The sequence below is a fragment of the Callionymus lyra genome, chromosome 13 (genome assembly GCF_982586985.1).
Source record: "Callionymus lyra chromosome 13, fCalLyr1.hap1.1, whole genome shotgun sequence".
Classification (NCBI taxonomy): Eukaryota; Metazoa; Chordata; class Actinopteri; order Syngnathiformes; family Callionymidae; genus Callionymus; species Callionymus lyra.
This window is the reverse complement of record NC_141830.1, coordinates 22,454,558-22,472,187: the sequence shown is the minus strand read 5'-3', so window position 1 is coordinate 22,472,187 and position 17,630 is coordinate 22,454,558. Positions and strand designations below refer to the sequence as shown.

The following is a 17,630-nucleotide window of genomic DNA, read 5'->3' as shown; positions in this document are numbered from 1 at the left end:
CTCAAGCCAACACCTTTGCTATCAGCAACCATATGCATTATAGACTTAAACCACTAGATGGTGGCATAGGCTTCTAATCTAATCCTTCGGATTGTACTTTACTGTACTCTAACAACTATTCACTTGACATTGGGCCACCTAGTTCAAATTACGAACTGGGGAGGTTAACTACTATTTTATTCACCAACGTCTAAACAAGAAGTGGGAGGGAACCAGCGTTGGTGGTCTGCTTGAATGTTTGTGCCCAGTTAAAGAGCAACATCATCCCCATTATCACCCCTACCAAACTCATCCTCGCATGTTTTGCCTTACAGCAGGGGTCAGGGTTCGGGTGTTTGTGTTACCATTCATGGCAGGTGCCCAAAGTTGTAAATCAGTCCGGCTCATGTCGGTGTTGGGAAGCGATAAATTATGCCGCACATATTTGAGTTTGTTACTGTAACTACACTGAGACGCTGTCACTGACATGGGGCCATACTGTTTGTTTGTGTACGTCATGTATCATTAGTGTGGGGCTTCTGTCCTTATCCTTGCCACAAGATGTTAAAAAATATTTCTCAGGATGTTACAATCTTATATACTGTTGGAAAAGTACAAACAAATCAAATGATTTGTGTAAACAAATCAAACGGGCAAGAATTCTAAGTAATTTGCTTATGCATGACCAAGTTTATATGTCTAGAAAAGCAAATTATATTCATACATATTAATAATCCTCTTATTTGAACACACATCTTAAAACTCGTCAAAGTATTATTTTTGCGGAACTTTTAATTGTAGTAGAAAACATTTTTATTAGCTTCCCTTTATTGAAAACACTTGCTTACCACTTTAAATTATGTTATGGATACAGAAGCAAATTCTTGTATTAATATGCTTTTCTTGCTTTTGCTCCCCTCCTTGCTGCAGTATGTTCCTCCAGACCTGTGCATCTGCAACTTTGTGTTGGAGCAGTCGCTGTCGGTGCGAGCCCTGCAGGAGATGCTGGCTAAGACAGGGCCAAACAGCGAAGGGGTGAGTCTTTCCTTCATACCCTGTCCTTCCCTAGCCATGCACAGTTAGTAATTTATTTTAGGTTTAAATAAATTCCAATTGGCACCAGAACGCTTGAGTCAAATTGTACTATTATTTCTAAATGATTATTTACTTTAAGATATTGTGTGTACACATGATCTCAGAATAACTGTAGATAAACTAGCACATCATTCCGCTTAAATATTTCCCATTTAAGACATCATTTAGTCCTAATAGTTGGTTAAATAATTGTTCGGAGAGCTCATGAAATGAAATGGACTAATCACAAAATCTACTGGTTTTATAGAATGACCTATACGACATACAGGAGAACCAAAACATAATCCTATTGTTACTTTATCACTCACCTTACTTTTGATTGATTAAATCACTTTCAAGGTCATAACATAGTTGAATCACGATTGCAAATTCCAGCAGAGCCTCGAGCGTCTATAAAATCAGTTGTCCGATTTTATTCTCTGGGATCTACCTCATGTCCCGAGGACATGAATGAGAAGTGTGATAATGACGGACCACCGTCAGGGACAGCAGAGTGAATTTCCTTCTCTCTGTGCGGTGCGCTATGCTGATTTATATTTAAACAGAGAGGCCCTCGCTCCTGGCTCCTCTCCAGCTCGCTTGGCATGAGCATGAAATCAGGTAAGTAATCCCTGACCTGTCCGGTGCTCACTGAGTTGTCGGTGACAGCTGTGAAGCGCCTCCGGACACCTGCGCCGGTGGTCCATAAAGTCCCCGCCGGATGCCAATATTCACTCCATCATCTACTCTCTTGGCGGCTTCATTTCACGTGTCATTTGATTTCAATGTCAATCAAACAAACTCAGAGGTGCAAAGATTTCTTGTGGCGATCCAAACATGTTTCAGCATCAGAAAGTTCAAGTATTTTTGTGAAAACTTCTAAGCAAGGAGGTTCCTCTCACCTTGAAACCTCTCGACGATATGATCCATGAGCATATAGTTTGTTGCATCCTCAGTTTTCACATCTACAGATACATAATAATAACATCTCAGCAACGTGAGTTACTTATTACTTGTTATCTTGAACCTGCAAATGCAGGACTGCAAATCACGGAAAAGGTCAAATGTGGCTTTTGATTAAATATTCCAGAGTTGAAAAAATAAAAATTATATTTTACCTTCCTAAAAAGAAAATGTGTCTTGTGTGTTCCCAGTGTGGGGGCAGAAATGTGTCTGACTTGAAAAGAACTTAAAATTAATAAAGAACAATTTCATACACATTTCAACACGTTCATATCTAGAAAAAAAATACTTTGTGTTTGTGAAATTGCATCAGCCGCAGTGGAAATAATGCGTTAACTAAAAAAAAACTTAACTTAACTTAAAAAAAAAAACAATATTTAGGTATTTCCTGTTAAGGTGACATTTGACTACTTGGGTGACATAATACTACCGACATTTTATTACTTCTACTACAACTATTTCCTGTCTTTTTATTGATATCATTGTTTTTAATTCCTTTTAGAAGTGAATCTAATAATCAGGAAGTTTAAAAAAAGGCTTTAACTTTGAGTCGAGCAGATTATTCAAAGCAGACATATTGCAAAACTATTCAACTGTCACGGGTTATAAATGGTCTGAAATAATTTCAAGTTGTTTCATTTTATTACTATTAGACAGAGGAAAGTTTAACTGTCCTGAGAATGACTGTACTGTCATGCTCTACATGACTTCCTGGCAGAGGCTTTAGTATTTACTGTATCTGCTTGGACTGACCTGCATTCATTTGATGGCCTGGCTAGCTGACTGGTATTCTGTTCAGAATTAGTTGGCAGGCCTTTTTTGGCAAGAACCACACAAAAAATGAAAACTCTTCTAGCCAGACCAATAAGTCTTGCAAGTGCCAATCTCTGTCTATTTCTCTGTGTCTCTCCCTATTGTTGCATTTAGATAATTTAGTGCCATTAACTGCTCTAGTTCCCAATAACATTTTTTTAAACTTTGATTTGTGTGTTACTAGAGTGCTGACCATGAAAAATGGGTAGGTCCATCAATGTGTCCGTCCGTCCAGCATGAATGAATGGTTGCCAAACTGCCAAAGAAAAAGTCAAACGTTTGGTACTTTCAATTGAAGAGTTCGGTACTATCATCACAAAAGTGTTTCCGGCAATGACTATGCATTTTTGCATCCTCATTGTATACAACTACATGGAGGATTTAACTTCCCGGTAGTCATGGTGACAATAAATTATCTTGTAAAGGATACACTGTGCCAGTTGTGTGCAACTCGGTCCGCTCTCAAGTGAAAGTATGTGATCGCCTTTACTAAAAGCATCATTCTGTCTAACTTAAACAAACACTTAATTGAAAGTGCAGTGATACATATAATTACCAGAGTCTGACTGATGAACTGACGTCCTCTTAGCTAAATGGAAAACCTACATTACGCACAATTTAGACCCTTCTTGGATTCATTTAGCCTTTGAATCCTCACTTCTCAAAGATTCTAATCGTGTATTTCGTGAAATATTTTAGACCCTCAGTCTTCTTAAGCCATAAAACTCAAGTAGCAACTTATAATTCGCTCAAATTTCAATTTAGACTGTTGTTATTGTTTCTGTAGCTCTGCCAAGTTCTTCAAATATCATGACCCTAGATACAAAACAATTCTGTTGGTTTGTACATTACTCGATGTGCTTTCTCCAAATTCCTTTAAACCAACCAAAGATGTGCTCATTAATAGATTTTGGCCTTACCTCAGTTATGTGTGGTAGAGGTTTGGATACCATTCTTTTTTAGAACAACAAGCGTTGGAGAGTCCTCGAAAGAACAAAGGCAAAAACAGTTATAGCCTTTCTCAAAGCGCTATTTATATTACAGTTGCAAAAACAATTCTTGGTCTTGGCACATCCTAACTAAAGAAGGAAATGATAAAAACTACCAAGGGGTTTAAAGAGCAGAACTTGAGCCTGCGATGAGCAAAGAATCTGATACAGTATTTGATGAAGTCTAAACATTGAAGTTAAATTCTAAAATTGCACAAGTGAGCTCAAATCAAACGCCTGTTCGGTTTTAATGGAGTTCATCAGTCAGGCGTTAATAGTTATCTCACTTTCATTTCTGTTTTCGAGAATATCACACTTTTCCTGAAAACTAACTTGAGAATGCGTCACTCTCACTTTTCTCTCTAATATGAATCACAATGATGCATCAACTTGAGGAAAAATCCTGCAATTTTGTTCAGCAAAAGTGTTGGAACACTGAAAGTTTATATTTTCCATGTGATGTCCAGCCACGTTCTCTGATCTGACATGAATTACTCATCAAAGCTTTAACGGATAAACAAAAGCTGGTTGAATCTCTTTCATCCTGATGGTTTGACGGACAAAGCCTTGCACAGGCAAACAGGAATCAATCAGAAAGTACTTAGCAAATGATCCTGCCGTGGAGTTCTGTCTGCAGGTCTTTGAAAAGTGTAGAGGGGGCAAATTCTTGTGAAAGCTATCCGTTGAAAGTTCCTGTTAAGTTAAACAATTTTGTCGTTGCCAAGAAAGAAGGACAATTAATTGACTTAAATATGTGTTCTTTGATACTTTAAGTAATACATTTAATCATTGATCATTAATCAATTTAGGTGATGAGTTCTTCTTCTTGCAATGGTTACCTGTTTCTTTATGGTTTTCTAATCACAAAACATACTTCTTTTTTCACCTCTTCAATTCCTCAATTAATATTAAAGGCATATGTACAGTCAAAGTTTTGCTACATATTTTTTTTTGCAAATACAGGCTCTTTCATCAGGTGGGGCTCCGACGCAAAGGTCGCAACACCCAGCAGTGATGTGTCAGCACGAGCTGTCCTGAAACACAGGCCCAGCTGTTGCAGGATACTCGTCCCATTTTTCTTTTCAATCAAACTCCTCCTTTTCTACTTTAAACAGACTCATACAAGTTAACTATGTAAGACTTTGGAGCCATGGGAGAGTTTTGTGGGAAGTTATGCAGTAAAAATGGGGGTTTTGTCCTAATTTGACCCCAACAGGCAAACTAACGTCAAGAAACATGCAGGAAAGAAGAGACACCTTTGTGTTGTGCAGTGGTTATTCTCTATCCTAGGAGCAGCCCTAACTTTCTCTTACTGGCAAAAGTGGAACGACAAGCCATGCACATCAAAATACTTTCACTTCTCGATATGAGACTTACATCCACAATCAACGGAACATAAGCTTTATTCTGACAACCACTTGGGTTTGCACTTACATGGGCTGTAGAGAAACCATTTTCAGTGCCGTTGTACACAAACGGATAAATGGTAAAAGTGAGGAGTGTAAGCTTTTGTTTTTACGAAAAATGAAATGAACTCAAAGGGATAATTCACCTAAGATTCAAACTTCACTCATTTTATATTCACTCTCATGTCACAAAGATTTGGGATTATGTTCAGAGTAATTCATACATTTATATGCATCCATACAATTTGCCTATAACTCTAAAAAACTTTGTTGAATAATCCCAAACCTTTGTTGACATAAAGGTAAGTAAGTAAATAATATTTGTAGAGTGCTTTTCTAGACCCGGGTCACAAAGCACTTAAACTATCAAAACAATACCCAATAAAATATATGTTTAAAAGGCTAAGACAACAAGGAGACGAACACAGGAGTCTCAGAAAATCAAGGAAAAGCCTTTGTGAATAAAAGTGTCTTAAGATGTTTCTTGAAGGAGTCAGTAGACTCCATCAAGCGCAGAGAGAGAGGAAGATTGTTTCCAAGCCGAGCTGGGCTGTAAGGCTGGATCAGATCACTGATGTAAGGAGGAGCCTGACCATGAATAGCTCTGAATGTAAGAACCAGAATTTTAAAGATTTAAGGATCGGAGAAATGTGAGTTCTTCTACTGGTGCGGGTCAGAATTCTCACTGCAGAGTTCTGTATCAACTGCAGGCGAGACAGATCCTTCTTGTTAAGACACAAAAATAAACTGTTACAATAGTCTAAACGAGAAGAAAGAAACGCATGATTTACAAGCTCCAGATCATGTTGTGACATCATCTAAGTTTAGAGATTTTTCTCAGTTGAAACAGTTTCTGGTCAGTTTTCTACAGTGTTGAACTAGAGACATGTCTTTATCAAATACAACACCCAGGTTTCTCAGGCTCAGTTTGACAGACTGACCTAAGTCACCCAAGTACTGACTCAACCTTGAAACATTATCATTACGAGCAATAACCAAGGCTTCAGTTTTGTCCACATTTAGCTGCAAAGTGTATTCACTCAGCCATTGTTTGATTTCTACCAAACTATTGACTAATCTGTTCAGCCTCTGGGGCTCAGTTGGATCAAATGAGCAGTAGAGCTGGATGACATCAGCAAAGACGTGCCACACAACAGATCCGCCGATTCAGACCGCAGATCAGTAATTAAGTCAATAAGTAAATTAGTCAGATTCAGTAAGTAGAAAATGAGTGAAGTATCCCTTTAAAATCGTATTTATTTTTTGTCTTTGATGTCTGTTTACATTGTAAAAGTGTATTTTGTGTTCTTGAAAATACAGTGACAATAATAAAGTGAATGTATAATAATGTTTTTAGGGCAGCTGAGCCTACTATTGATAATACAAGTTGTTGGACTGCCAGAAGAGCAGCTGAACAGGTTCTCAAGCAAAACATTCTGTCATTACTATCCTTTTCTACATAAATGAAAGAGACTATTTCCTAAAACTCAAGACCTCAGGGAAGACAAATTACTTTGGCTGGCAGTTCGAGTTTCGTTTTTAATGTAGAATCAAGGGCTCATGTTATCATCTTATCTTCCATCTCTTGCAACTAGAGGTTGATTAAAAGGGTAAGTAGAGCTTTCTTTTTTCTATTCAGTAGCACAGACCGTCTTCAGTTGAATCTTCTCTGGATCTTTTCTCTTCCATCATGCAAGCGTCACATACTTGTATGTGATAAGAATGTTTTTGCTCTCTAATGTGCGTGTGATCGTTTATGCCTGATGCACCTGGAATGAAAGATTAAAGCGTTAAAGGCCATTTATTCTCAACCCTCTTTATCTTGACTAATGCAGACCAGTTTCTTCTGAGGAGTCCAGAATAGTCCTAATAATGATGTGCTTGTTTCTCTGGACAGGCGGGTCAGGGGGGTGGACACCGGACCCTGCTCTACGGTCACGCCATCCTCCTACGCCACTCCTTCAGTGGCATGGTGAGTGCAAGCTATGAATGTCAACTTTAAGTAAAACAAACACAAAACAGAAAATATGGTCACAGAGATGCCACCTCACTTTGGCATTGTCTTCCTCAGCTTTGTTTTTGTGTAAAATAGTTAATTACCTTCCAGCAATTTGTTATAAGTTAACTTTGCTAATTGTAATTCCTCTTGCAAAGACTGAGGTTAAAGACAACCACAGGTCATTTGTGACTTGGGTTACATTTATATTGTTAAACTGCTGTCAAATATTGTATTATATTATAATGTTTTGACATATTTAGCCACTGTTGGAGATGAAAAGAACCATTTGAGATAGGTCCAGAGAGCAGGGGGGCTTTCTCATGAAGGACTCAGTCAACGTTGGTTTACCTGGACTTGAGTCTGTTGGTCCAAGTGGAGTTTGTCCTGGACTACATTGGCATACGTCCATCTCGAGATGTTACATTTTCCCTAAAGATATTCGGTACAAGCTGAGTGAAGCTATGGAGATAAACTGACCAAAGCAGTGAACATCAAATTGACGTGTTCTTGTACACTTAAAATAATTTGTTAATTATTTTTTCTGTAAGGAAACGGCTTAGAGTGTGAGTTTACCAAAGCAAAAAAAATGTTGCTACAGATGTGTTGTATATATCTCTTTTAATGTCATTTTCTTTTTGTTAGAATTGATAATTGAGTATCAATGGGAAGGTATCGGTATCAGTATCCGTATCAAAGAATTTCAATGGAAACCCAGCCCGAGCTTTTACTTTTTAAATGCAGCTGCCATTCTTAATCTGCACGATATATATATATATTTTTATTCCTAAATTACATTGTTTTACACTGAGTTTGCTTCTGTACACTTCAATCAATGATTCCTTTCAACTGGTCAGGTCACAACCTCATAGAAGCTTAGCTCCTCATCTTACAGTTCTAATGTCTTTCTTTTTTGTCCTTTCAGTATTTGACCTGTTTGAAGACGTCCAGGTCTCTCACTGACAAGTTGTCGTTTGATGTCGGACTGCAAGAGGATTCAGTCGGTACAGTTTAAAGTGGCTTTGAAAATCCTCCTCACAGCTTCATTTGACTCATAGCTCTTTTATTTTGTTAAGATGGCTCAGTTCACAGGCTTTGCTTTAATATTTTTAATTGCCCATCAATTAACTCTGAGCCGTGATTACCTACCTAAATTGCACATGCGGCGTCTGTGATTGATCCGATTTAGAGGATTTGAGGCACTCGTGGAGACAAAATGTTTAAGTGAGTTTTGCTCAGCATACTTATCAAGCAGATGCTGAAGAGTAATTTGATTATATTGAAATAAAACTGATTATAGGATTAGAGTGAATCTCTGTCTCTGAAGAGTATGTCCATCTTATGCTCTTCTTGAAGACACTCTGGTTTCCTCCCATAGTCCAAAAATGTATAATGGTCATAATTCTAAACACAAACCAAGTTGCATGTTAAACTAAATGTTTTATTTATTGATTGAATTATGACAAGAAATTGAGATGCTATTAAAGTATGTTTTGTATTCTTGTATGCTATTCTTAGCATAAATCTCAAGACGTGCATCTTCAGGCATACATACTATTTAACTTCCCTATCTTTGAATTAAGTTTAGTCTGTCCGAATTAATATTTCAAACCGTTTCAGAATGTTTTTCATTATTTCTTGTTAGCGTTTCTTAAACAGCATTAGAAACTTGACTTTGTGGGTCAAAATATTACATCGCTTTAGAACTGAGCTACTTATCTTTTTAAATTATAATTGTAACTTAACTTTCATCTTCTGTGCTTCGAACAGGCGAGTCATGCTGGTGGACCATCCATCCTGCATCAAAGCAGAGGTCAGAGGGAGAGAAGGTCCGCATCGGGGACGACCTGATTCTGGTCAGCGTGTCCACGGAGAGATACTTGGTCAGTTCTCCTGAGTGAATACAACAATGATTTGTTTTATTTACTTAATGATATAATTAAGTATTAATTAATGACTTTACAGTCAATGTGTAAAAAGATGCATTGGTTAACCAATATTAAATTAATTACTCATGTGTTATAAGACCATTAGAGCCAGTAAGTAATCATTATGAAGTACTTATTGGCTTGAATATATAATAAAAATATACTACCTGAGGATACTTACTAATAACTAACAGTTAACATGGATTTTTTATTTTTTATTAGTAATACGTTTTTACTATTCAACAGTTTTACAATGAGGTCTCCTCTATAAAAAAGCATTATACTTTTTTTTTTTTAATTCTTTCTAAACTCCCAGACTCAGTTTCTTCCCGACTGATATATAACTCAAGTTATCCAAAAGAGAATCAGAGTCTCAGTAAATGTCCATTTAAATATGATTCTGCACTTCTAGTCTCTTTATCGCAGAAACGTATCATTCCAGATAAGCTGTGCTTTTTTTGCCCTCATGAATACTCCCAACTCCATCTGACGTTCTGAGCAAATCAGATAGATAGGAGGATGTTCAATGATCGTCTTCTCCAGCTTGGGCCGACCCAAGGTCATTCAATAATAGTCGTATACATGAAAGTTTTCCTGAAGTTGCATCGTCACTCTGAGAGGCACGTTAAATCAACAGTGTATATATATATATATATATAAGTCGGGATAGTTGATTTAACGTTTCTTGTAAAGAAGCTTTTAAAAAATTATTTCCATTTAATTACTAAGCGCTTATCGTCGGTATTCCCTCATGCAGAATGATACACCTGACCTCAATTAGCTGACTTTGCTTGGAGGGAGAGGAGGTGCTAGGAGAAAAAGGGAACATGCAGAGAATAGAAAGAGAGGATTTGGGGATTTATGGGAGGGAATAGATGAAATTAAAGCAAAACTGAAACTAATGGCTAAAATGTCTTCGTCTCTGATGAGGAATTTTTCACCTCAGATGACCTGACACGGTGGTGCAGGACAAGCGAGGCTCTAAATCACTCATCAAGAGGAACAGGGAGGAGCAAACAGATTCTTCTAGAGGGACAAATAATGAATATCTACCTTTTGAATGGATTATCAGTTATAATTATGATGTCATTTGAAGACATTAAACATGTTAGAGGTTGCATTATTCAACTAATTTATATATAACGTGGTTCAAAAGTTATTAAAGTACAGATACGACATACTGGAAGGAGTGGTTTGAAGAAATGGCAGTTGTTTTCACTTTAAATAAAATAATTGCATTAATAATAACTGTTCATAATTCTATAACAAAACTTTAAGCCTTTTGTTGCCTCTGGATCAAGATAAACTTTCCAGCTGGCTTCCAAACATATTTGTTTTCAGCCTGAGGACCTAAAATCTTTCAAAACCTTGTAAATCATTTAGGTACGTCCCATCAACCAGTGTAGTTTCTAAACTGTCATTGTAGAAGTAGATTTTTCATCATCCACAAACTTTTTTGAGGAGCCACAAAAGTTTCCTTGCCTCTGATCATCATGTTAAACTCTCCAAGGATGTAGTTAAAGGCTGGCGTCAGCTGAGCTTCCACTTACTGCAGAGTATCGCCTGAAGGCAACTGGGAGCAGCTCCAAGTGTGTGTGCATCTACAGAAATGAATGTTGTGTATTATCTCAACACTCATAGAAACACTGATGCAGCTCAGCGTTATAGCCTTTAGCGTTCAAACACGGATCAACAAAGACGTTTTAATCTCTGTTTTCAAATCCCAAGTCGGACAGTTCTTTGGTTTTGCTGAAGCCGAGTTTCTCCTGTTACTCCTGCAGCCTAATCCTTGTGTTGCTGTTTCCTTCAGCATCTCTCCATCTCTAACGGCAACATCCAAGTGGACGCGTCGTTCATGCAGACACTGTGGAACGTGCAGCCAACCTGTTCCTCCAGCAACATGGCCGTCGGCAAGTACACGTCAAATGTTCAAACATAAGTCTTGACGGTAACGCTCTGTTCTGTTTGATCCAGGCTATTTGATTGGTGGTCATGTGATGCGCCTTTGCCACGGACATGACGAGAGCTTGACCATCCCTGGAGCCGACAAGAGTGAAGAGGAACAGAGGTCAGTGATGTAATCGTATCAACTTGCTTTGTTTTTGGAAAGTTTTTAAGAAAATGATCTACTAGGTAGAGTGCAAATTAAATTGATAATATGCAACTATAAAGAAAGTGGAGGAGAACACTTTTGCATCTTGTGTCTTCACAAATATTATCCAAAATTATTTTCATTCCTGCATACCCTGAGATGTGACCATCATCTGATTGGTCAATGTCTGTCACTCTTACTGGTTCATCCATATTGTAAATCAACATAGAAATATACAATAAATAAACAAGTACGTTTTTTAATAATGATCGTGGCTGATTGTGTTCGTTTGTGCGACAAGGAACAAAAATGTTTTTTTTGTAAACAACTCTGAGAAAATGGTGCAGCTGGTGGAGGCTAAAAGGCAGAACTATATATCTGGAAGAGCTTAAGAAGGTGAAAGTCTGGGTCTCTTTACTGCAGATGCTGCCCCCTCGACCCAACCATAGATAAGTGAAAATCCGTTGATGGAGGAATAAAATTGGAAGATTTTGATCTGAGACTTTAAGTAACAGCTTGCTCTTCTAAAATATTAAAGTATAATAAAATATTATTTAAAAATATGTTTGTTAGAACTATTTCGTCCTAAACGATCCAGAAAAACAAGTTAGTTTCTCATGTGTGTACATCTATGAATAGAATTTACAGAAGAATATTCACAAGTTCCTTCTAAATTATATAGACATAAACCAAGTCAATCTTTGTTTCCATGGAAATAAAATAGATTTTTTCATAAAAATCCTCCTGGTCTGTGTTTCCTGTTTAGACTGTTATAAATGGTGTCAATGCTCTGGAGAATTGTCCAAAAATAGCATCAAAGATCATCTTGTGTGTTTATGCAGGATTGTCAACTACGAGGCCGGGAAGGGAGCATCAAGAGCCCGCTCGCTGTGGAGACTGGAGCCTTTGAGGATCAGGTGAGATCAGCTAAAGGATGCAACACTGAGATTCTCAACAGCTCCCCAAAACATTTAAGAATATAATTTTCTAGTGGTTTTGCCTCCAGTCATGATTGTAGAATGATGTGTCGGAGTTTTGACTGAATCATTAATTGTCTACAGCTGGAGCAGCAGTCACATCCGCTGGGGTCAAGCCTTCAGACTCCGTCACCTGTCCACCGGTCACTATCTGGCCCTGACTAAAGACCGTGGCCTGGTCCTGCAGGATAGAGAGAAGTCTGACACCAAGGCCACCTCCTTCTGCTTCAGGCCCTCCAAGGTTGGTTAAGTTTCAGGATGAAAACTTGAAGTTCTCTTGATTGAACAATTTCATTAAAACCTACACTGAACTAGACCTGGTTGTTTTTTGGTAGTACTATTTTTCATTTTCCCTCCCAGAGTTCTGACACTTTTATATTGCAACCAACATATTCAAATCATCACCGCAGTAAAGAACGCCTTAAATCGAAAATAAGATGACCAAACTAAATACATACTGTATGTATGAAAGACAAAAGGCTATTACCATAAAAGTGACCTTGGACCTCACATCCTTAGCAGGAATTATTTTCCAATTCTTCCGCACATATTTACAGTTCCTGAATCCCTGGTGCAGATGAACTAATCCTGCAGAGCTACCCCCCACTGACCCAGCAGGAGCAAACGTAAAAGTCACCTTCACAACTCATTGTTATCCATTTGTCTATAAGAGACCACATTCTCTAGTTTCCCATTTGGTTTCTGTTCCGCTCCATTCTTGATAGTTCCACTGTGAATCTGTTACTGTACACAAGGATAGATGGTACAGTTTTGGTTTATATTTTATTGTATTTCAATGATCAAATCCCATCAGGGAGTCCACCTTCTGTGATCATCCTTCATGAACCTCGCACACTTCCTCTTCCAACATTCTTGGTGCTACTGATTTGCTCTTAAAATAGACTTGAGGGTCTTGAGACTGACTTTCCTCCACCATCAAACAGCTATGTGTACTATTTCTCCCCAGGAAAAGGGTGACACTGGACCGAAAAGGGACATCGAAGGCATGGGGACGCCAGAGATCAAGTACGGCGACTCTGTCTGCTTCATCATGCACTTGGACACGGGACTGTGGCTGTCCTACCTGGCCCCTGATGCCAAATCATCCCGCCTTGGACCCCTGAAAAGAAGAGTAAGTCTAACAACAAGTGTTCACATTCGACAAGAGGAAACCCATAGAGTTTATAGCAGACCTTTCTAATCCAAAAACATGTTACAACAAGTTTAGAGTATTTATTGAGTTAGAAAGTCAGCCAGAGGTGATTATACTTGAGTTAGAGGGCCAGTTAAAAGGTGTTTTGGATATGCAAAGTTAAGATTTAGATAAGTTTGATTAGTTGATGATGAATTGAATTGCCGCAGATATTAAACAGATTTTACATCTTGAAAAAGGGACTAAAGCATATTTACATTGCACAACTCCAAGGCCATAAAAAACACATTTGGAGTCATAAAATTGGAGTCTCAGTAATTTCAGGCCTATTTCTAAGCTCCCTTTCTTGTCCAAGATCTTGGAGAAGGTGGTGTCTGAGCAGCTGTCTTTGTTCCTGGATCAGAGCGACATTCATGAGAAGTTTCAGTCTGGCTTCCGTAAACATCACTCTACGGAGACAGCTTTATTGAAAGTGTCCAGTGACATCATGATGTCGGCTGACTCGGGTAAATTCACTGTTCTGGTTCTCTTGGATCTGTCCTCAGCCTTTGACACAGTTGATCACCAGATCCTGCTGAGAAGACTGAGGGATGAAGTGGGACTGTCTGGGTCTGTGTTAGAATGGTTCTCATATTACCTTTCTGGGCGCAGTTTTAGTGTATCTGCCAATCAAATGAGGTCTGAATCGGCAGATCTGTTGTGTGGAGTCCCTCAAGGTTCTGTTCTGGGTCCTTTATTGTTTTTGCTGTACTTGATTCCCCTCGGTAAAATCATTCAGAGATTTCCAGATGTTTCTTATCACATTTTTGCTGATGACATCCAGCTCTACTGCTCTTTTGACCCAACTGAGCCCCAAAGGCTGAACAGCTTAGTCAATTGTTTGCTAGAAATCAAACAATGGCTGAGTGAAAACACTTTACAGCTAAATGTGGACAAAACTGAAACTCTGGTGATTGCTCCTGATGATAAGATTCCAGGGTTGAGTCAGTACTTGGGTGACTTAGGTCAGTCTGTCAAACTGAGCCTGAGAAACCTGGGTGTTGTATTTGATAAAGACATGTCTCTTGTTCGACACTGCAGAAAACTTACCAGAAACTGTTTCCTTCAACTGAGAAAAATCTCTAAACTTAGGAAAATGTTGTCGGAACATGATCTGGAGCTTGTAATCCATGCGTTTGTTTCTTCTCGTCTGGACTATTGTAACAGTTTGTTTTCATGTCTTAACAAGAAGGAGCTGTCTCGCCTGCAGTTGATTCAGAACTCTGCAGCGAGAATTCTGACCCGCTCAAGTAGGAGAACTCACATTTCTCCGATCCTTAAAACTCTTCACTGGCTTCCAGTTTCTTTCAGGATTAACTTAAAAATTATGGTTCTTACTTTCAGATCTATTCATGGTCAGACTCCTCCTTACATCACTGATCTGATCTAGCCTTACACCCCAGCTCGGGCTCTGAGGTCTGTGGATCAGAATCTACTTATGGTTCCACGCACACGGCTCAGGACCAGAGGAGAGAAATCTTTTCAGGCTGTTGCTCCTAAGCTTTGGAACAATCTTCCTCTCTCTTTGCGCTTGATGAAGTCTACTGACTCCTTTAAGAAACACCTTAAGACGTTTCTATTTGTTCAGGCTTTTCCTTGAATTTCTCGAACTCCTGTGTTGTTCTCAGTATTATCTTGATCTTTAAAGTATGTACTTTTTTGAGTATTGTTTTGATTGTCTAAGCGCTTTGTGACCCTGGTCTCGAAAAGCGCTATATAAATAAATATTACTTACTTACTTACTTACTTAAAATCTACCTTTTCATAAAAAGCAACATCAAATCACCCTTATTTAAATGTTACACTCTGAATGGCTGTTGTTGTTCGCATGTCTCTCTTCACATCACACCTAATCAAACCACACATATGTTGAAGCTGTAACACACATGTGGTGTTAAGTGATGGTGAGACAGGTTTGAAGAGAATCTTGGAACGCTCGCCAAGAAACCGCCGCCGGCAAGTCTCCTCAGACTTGGCCGAACCCCATTTCACCTGATATGCTGGGGGGGTGCGGGGGGGTGACGGTCAGTTTACACTTCACACCTGCTGCACCTTTTCTAGATCAGAGGGTCGATTAGAAGGCGTGCGAGCTGCCGCCCGAAGCATGACACGTATCAGTGTCTGTGTGGGTTACACCCCAGAGAGTTTGATGTTTGAGGTTCTCAAAAACCTTGCAGGTATAATGTTGTCTGTTCCCCCCGGAGTTGTTATTGATGCGTGGTGTTGAGTGTTTTCGAGTTCATTTGTATCATTATTCTCTTCAAATATTTATTGTATAATCAAACATTTGATAAGGGGTGTCAACCTAACAGGAAGTCTGAACAGACACCTCTTTAAAATCTATCCTAATATTTAAAAAACAGTTTTTACCCGACAGCAATAAAAATAACTCTTTTTTTATACAGTGGGATCGTGCAATATAATAATAGGACAGAATTAAGGGTGATATGCGTGTTTTACTGCAGCACTGGGATTGCGTTTAAGAAAAAAAAAACTATTTATTGTTTATTTTATCTCTTTTCATTTGGAGTATGAAAATAACCGTTGTAACAACAGTTGTGTTTTCCTCTATTGAATGTCAAACTGTTTGAGAAATTTAGAAACAAATTTAATTAACAATCTCTCATAACAAATGATAGAAAAAGATGAAAATCTAAAACTTATCCTCAACGGGACAAAGACAAAAAGAGCGGTTACTCAGGAGGTAGGGACACAGCTGGAGATTGTACCAGCAACTTTTAAAAAAATAACTCGAATACAAAAAAAAAAGTTAGAAAACAGTCCAGACTAATAAATCTAAGGAAGAAAACAGTATGGAACTGGTAATGGCCGAACATGGTAAGAAAAATCAATTCTCTGGAGGGGCTCCTTGTGCAGGGGAGAAATGCTGCCACTCAATCATCCAAATCTTGTGAACCTGCCTGCATCAAGGAGGAAAAAACATCCGGATGGTGACCAACCAAATAATAACAGATCAACAGGAAATATGACATAATAAAATGCAAGATTTAATCATTTTAGTTTTTTTTAGATCTTAGGTTAATTTTAACTGTTTAATAACGCTCTTTGCAGCCCATTCTTGAATGAACTTGAGGATTTTAATACCTTTCTTTTCTCCTTTCACCTTTCTCCCACCACAGTATTTATTTTCTCTGACATGATGAAATTCCGATAAACAAGCCTGACTCCTCTGTTCTCTACAGGCCTGCCTGCACTCTGAAGGTCACATGGACGACGGTTTGATCCTCCAGCGATGCCAACATGAAGAGTCTCGGGCAGCTCGCATCATCCGAAACACCACCTTCCTTTTTGTCAACTTCATCAAGTAGCAACCAAATCATTTTCTCATTCACTTTTGGGTCATTCTGAAAGACCGGTGGCATTTCCACTTTTTATTCTCTTCTTAAATGTATCATGTTTTCCCATCGAGGCATACATTTCCTATGTGTCTTTCAAAGAGAAGAGGATTATATCAAGATGACAAGATGAGAACATGAATTCAATTGAAGTGATGCTTGGATTTATTTCAAAACCTGAAATGTTTTCATGCCACAAATAGTCTAAATTTGATATTAAGATTCATAAGTTTGTATTTGAAATGGAAATGTGCAGAATCTAGATCCTAATCTTTAAAATAAAAATAAATATAAAGAATGTCAGCTAGCATTGTTAGCAGAATGGGATGTGAAACATCATTGTGATTTTCACAAATTTTACTTTCATTAAGGACTTCATTTTCATAAAGATGAAAATAAAAAATTGGTAAACAAAAATGTTGTAAGAACTTCAGGTTTTTATATAAAATGTATTATTGAATAATTGCGATGTTTTGATAAACTGTAACTTAAATTCTTTTTTTCAAATCTGCAAAAGCTTGAGACTTCCTCTGCCTCCCTGACAGGGCTCTGGACAACATGGCGGCGGGAGAGACGAATGGGGTCGCCGGGTACGTCGAGGAGATTCTGCAGACACTCAACGACCTGATCGAGTACTTCAAGCAGCCCAACTCAGAGCTGGAGCACGAAGAGAAACAGTGTCTCCTGCGCTCTCTCATCAAACGTCAGGATCTCTTTAAAGAAGAGGTGATGATGAACAAAACATGATCATAAAACTGACTTATTTATTGATTTTTCCTCTTTCCTTCTCTAAACACCACATGCCTATTTAGCGCACACTTTCCAAGTCTAAATAATGAGTTTGGCTTTGAGAACCGACTGGGGT

The 17,630-nt window shown here is 38.3% G+C and overlaps 1 protein-coding gene across 2 annotated transcripts in view; it reads left to right on the top strand.

Moving 5' to 3' along the window:
- ryr3 (ryanodine receptor 3) overlaps positions 1 to 17,630 on the top strand; it is an 89,298-nt gene that overhangs the window by 16,164 nt on the left and 55,504 nt on the right. The window contains exons 3-13 of one of the 2 annotated variants that reach the window (XM_087805278.1): positions 910 to 1,014; positions 7,122 to 7,196; positions 8,146 to 8,224; positions 8,991 to 9,103; positions 10,959 to 11,058; positions 11,123 to 11,216; positions 12,083 to 12,157; positions 12,302 to 12,458; positions 13,185 to 13,349; positions 16,613 to 16,734; positions 17,311 to 17,491. In XM_087805278.1, the coding sequence (XP_087661404.1) occupies positions 910 to 1,014; positions 7,122 to 7,196; positions 8,146 to 8,224; positions 8,991 to 9,103; positions 10,959 to 11,058; positions 11,123 to 11,216; positions 12,083 to 12,157; positions 12,302 to 12,458; positions 13,185 to 13,349; positions 16,613 to 16,734; positions 17,311 to 17,491 (1,266 nt within the window). Of the gene's footprint in view, positions 1 to 909; positions 1,015 to 7,121; positions 7,197 to 8,145; positions 8,225 to 8,990; positions 9,104 to 10,958; positions 11,059 to 11,122; positions 11,217 to 12,082; positions 12,158 to 12,301; positions 12,459 to 13,184; positions 13,350 to 16,612; positions 16,735 to 17,310; positions 17,492 to 17,630 lie in introns of those variants that run through there. The other variant, XM_087805277.1, reaches the window with a different exon arrangement.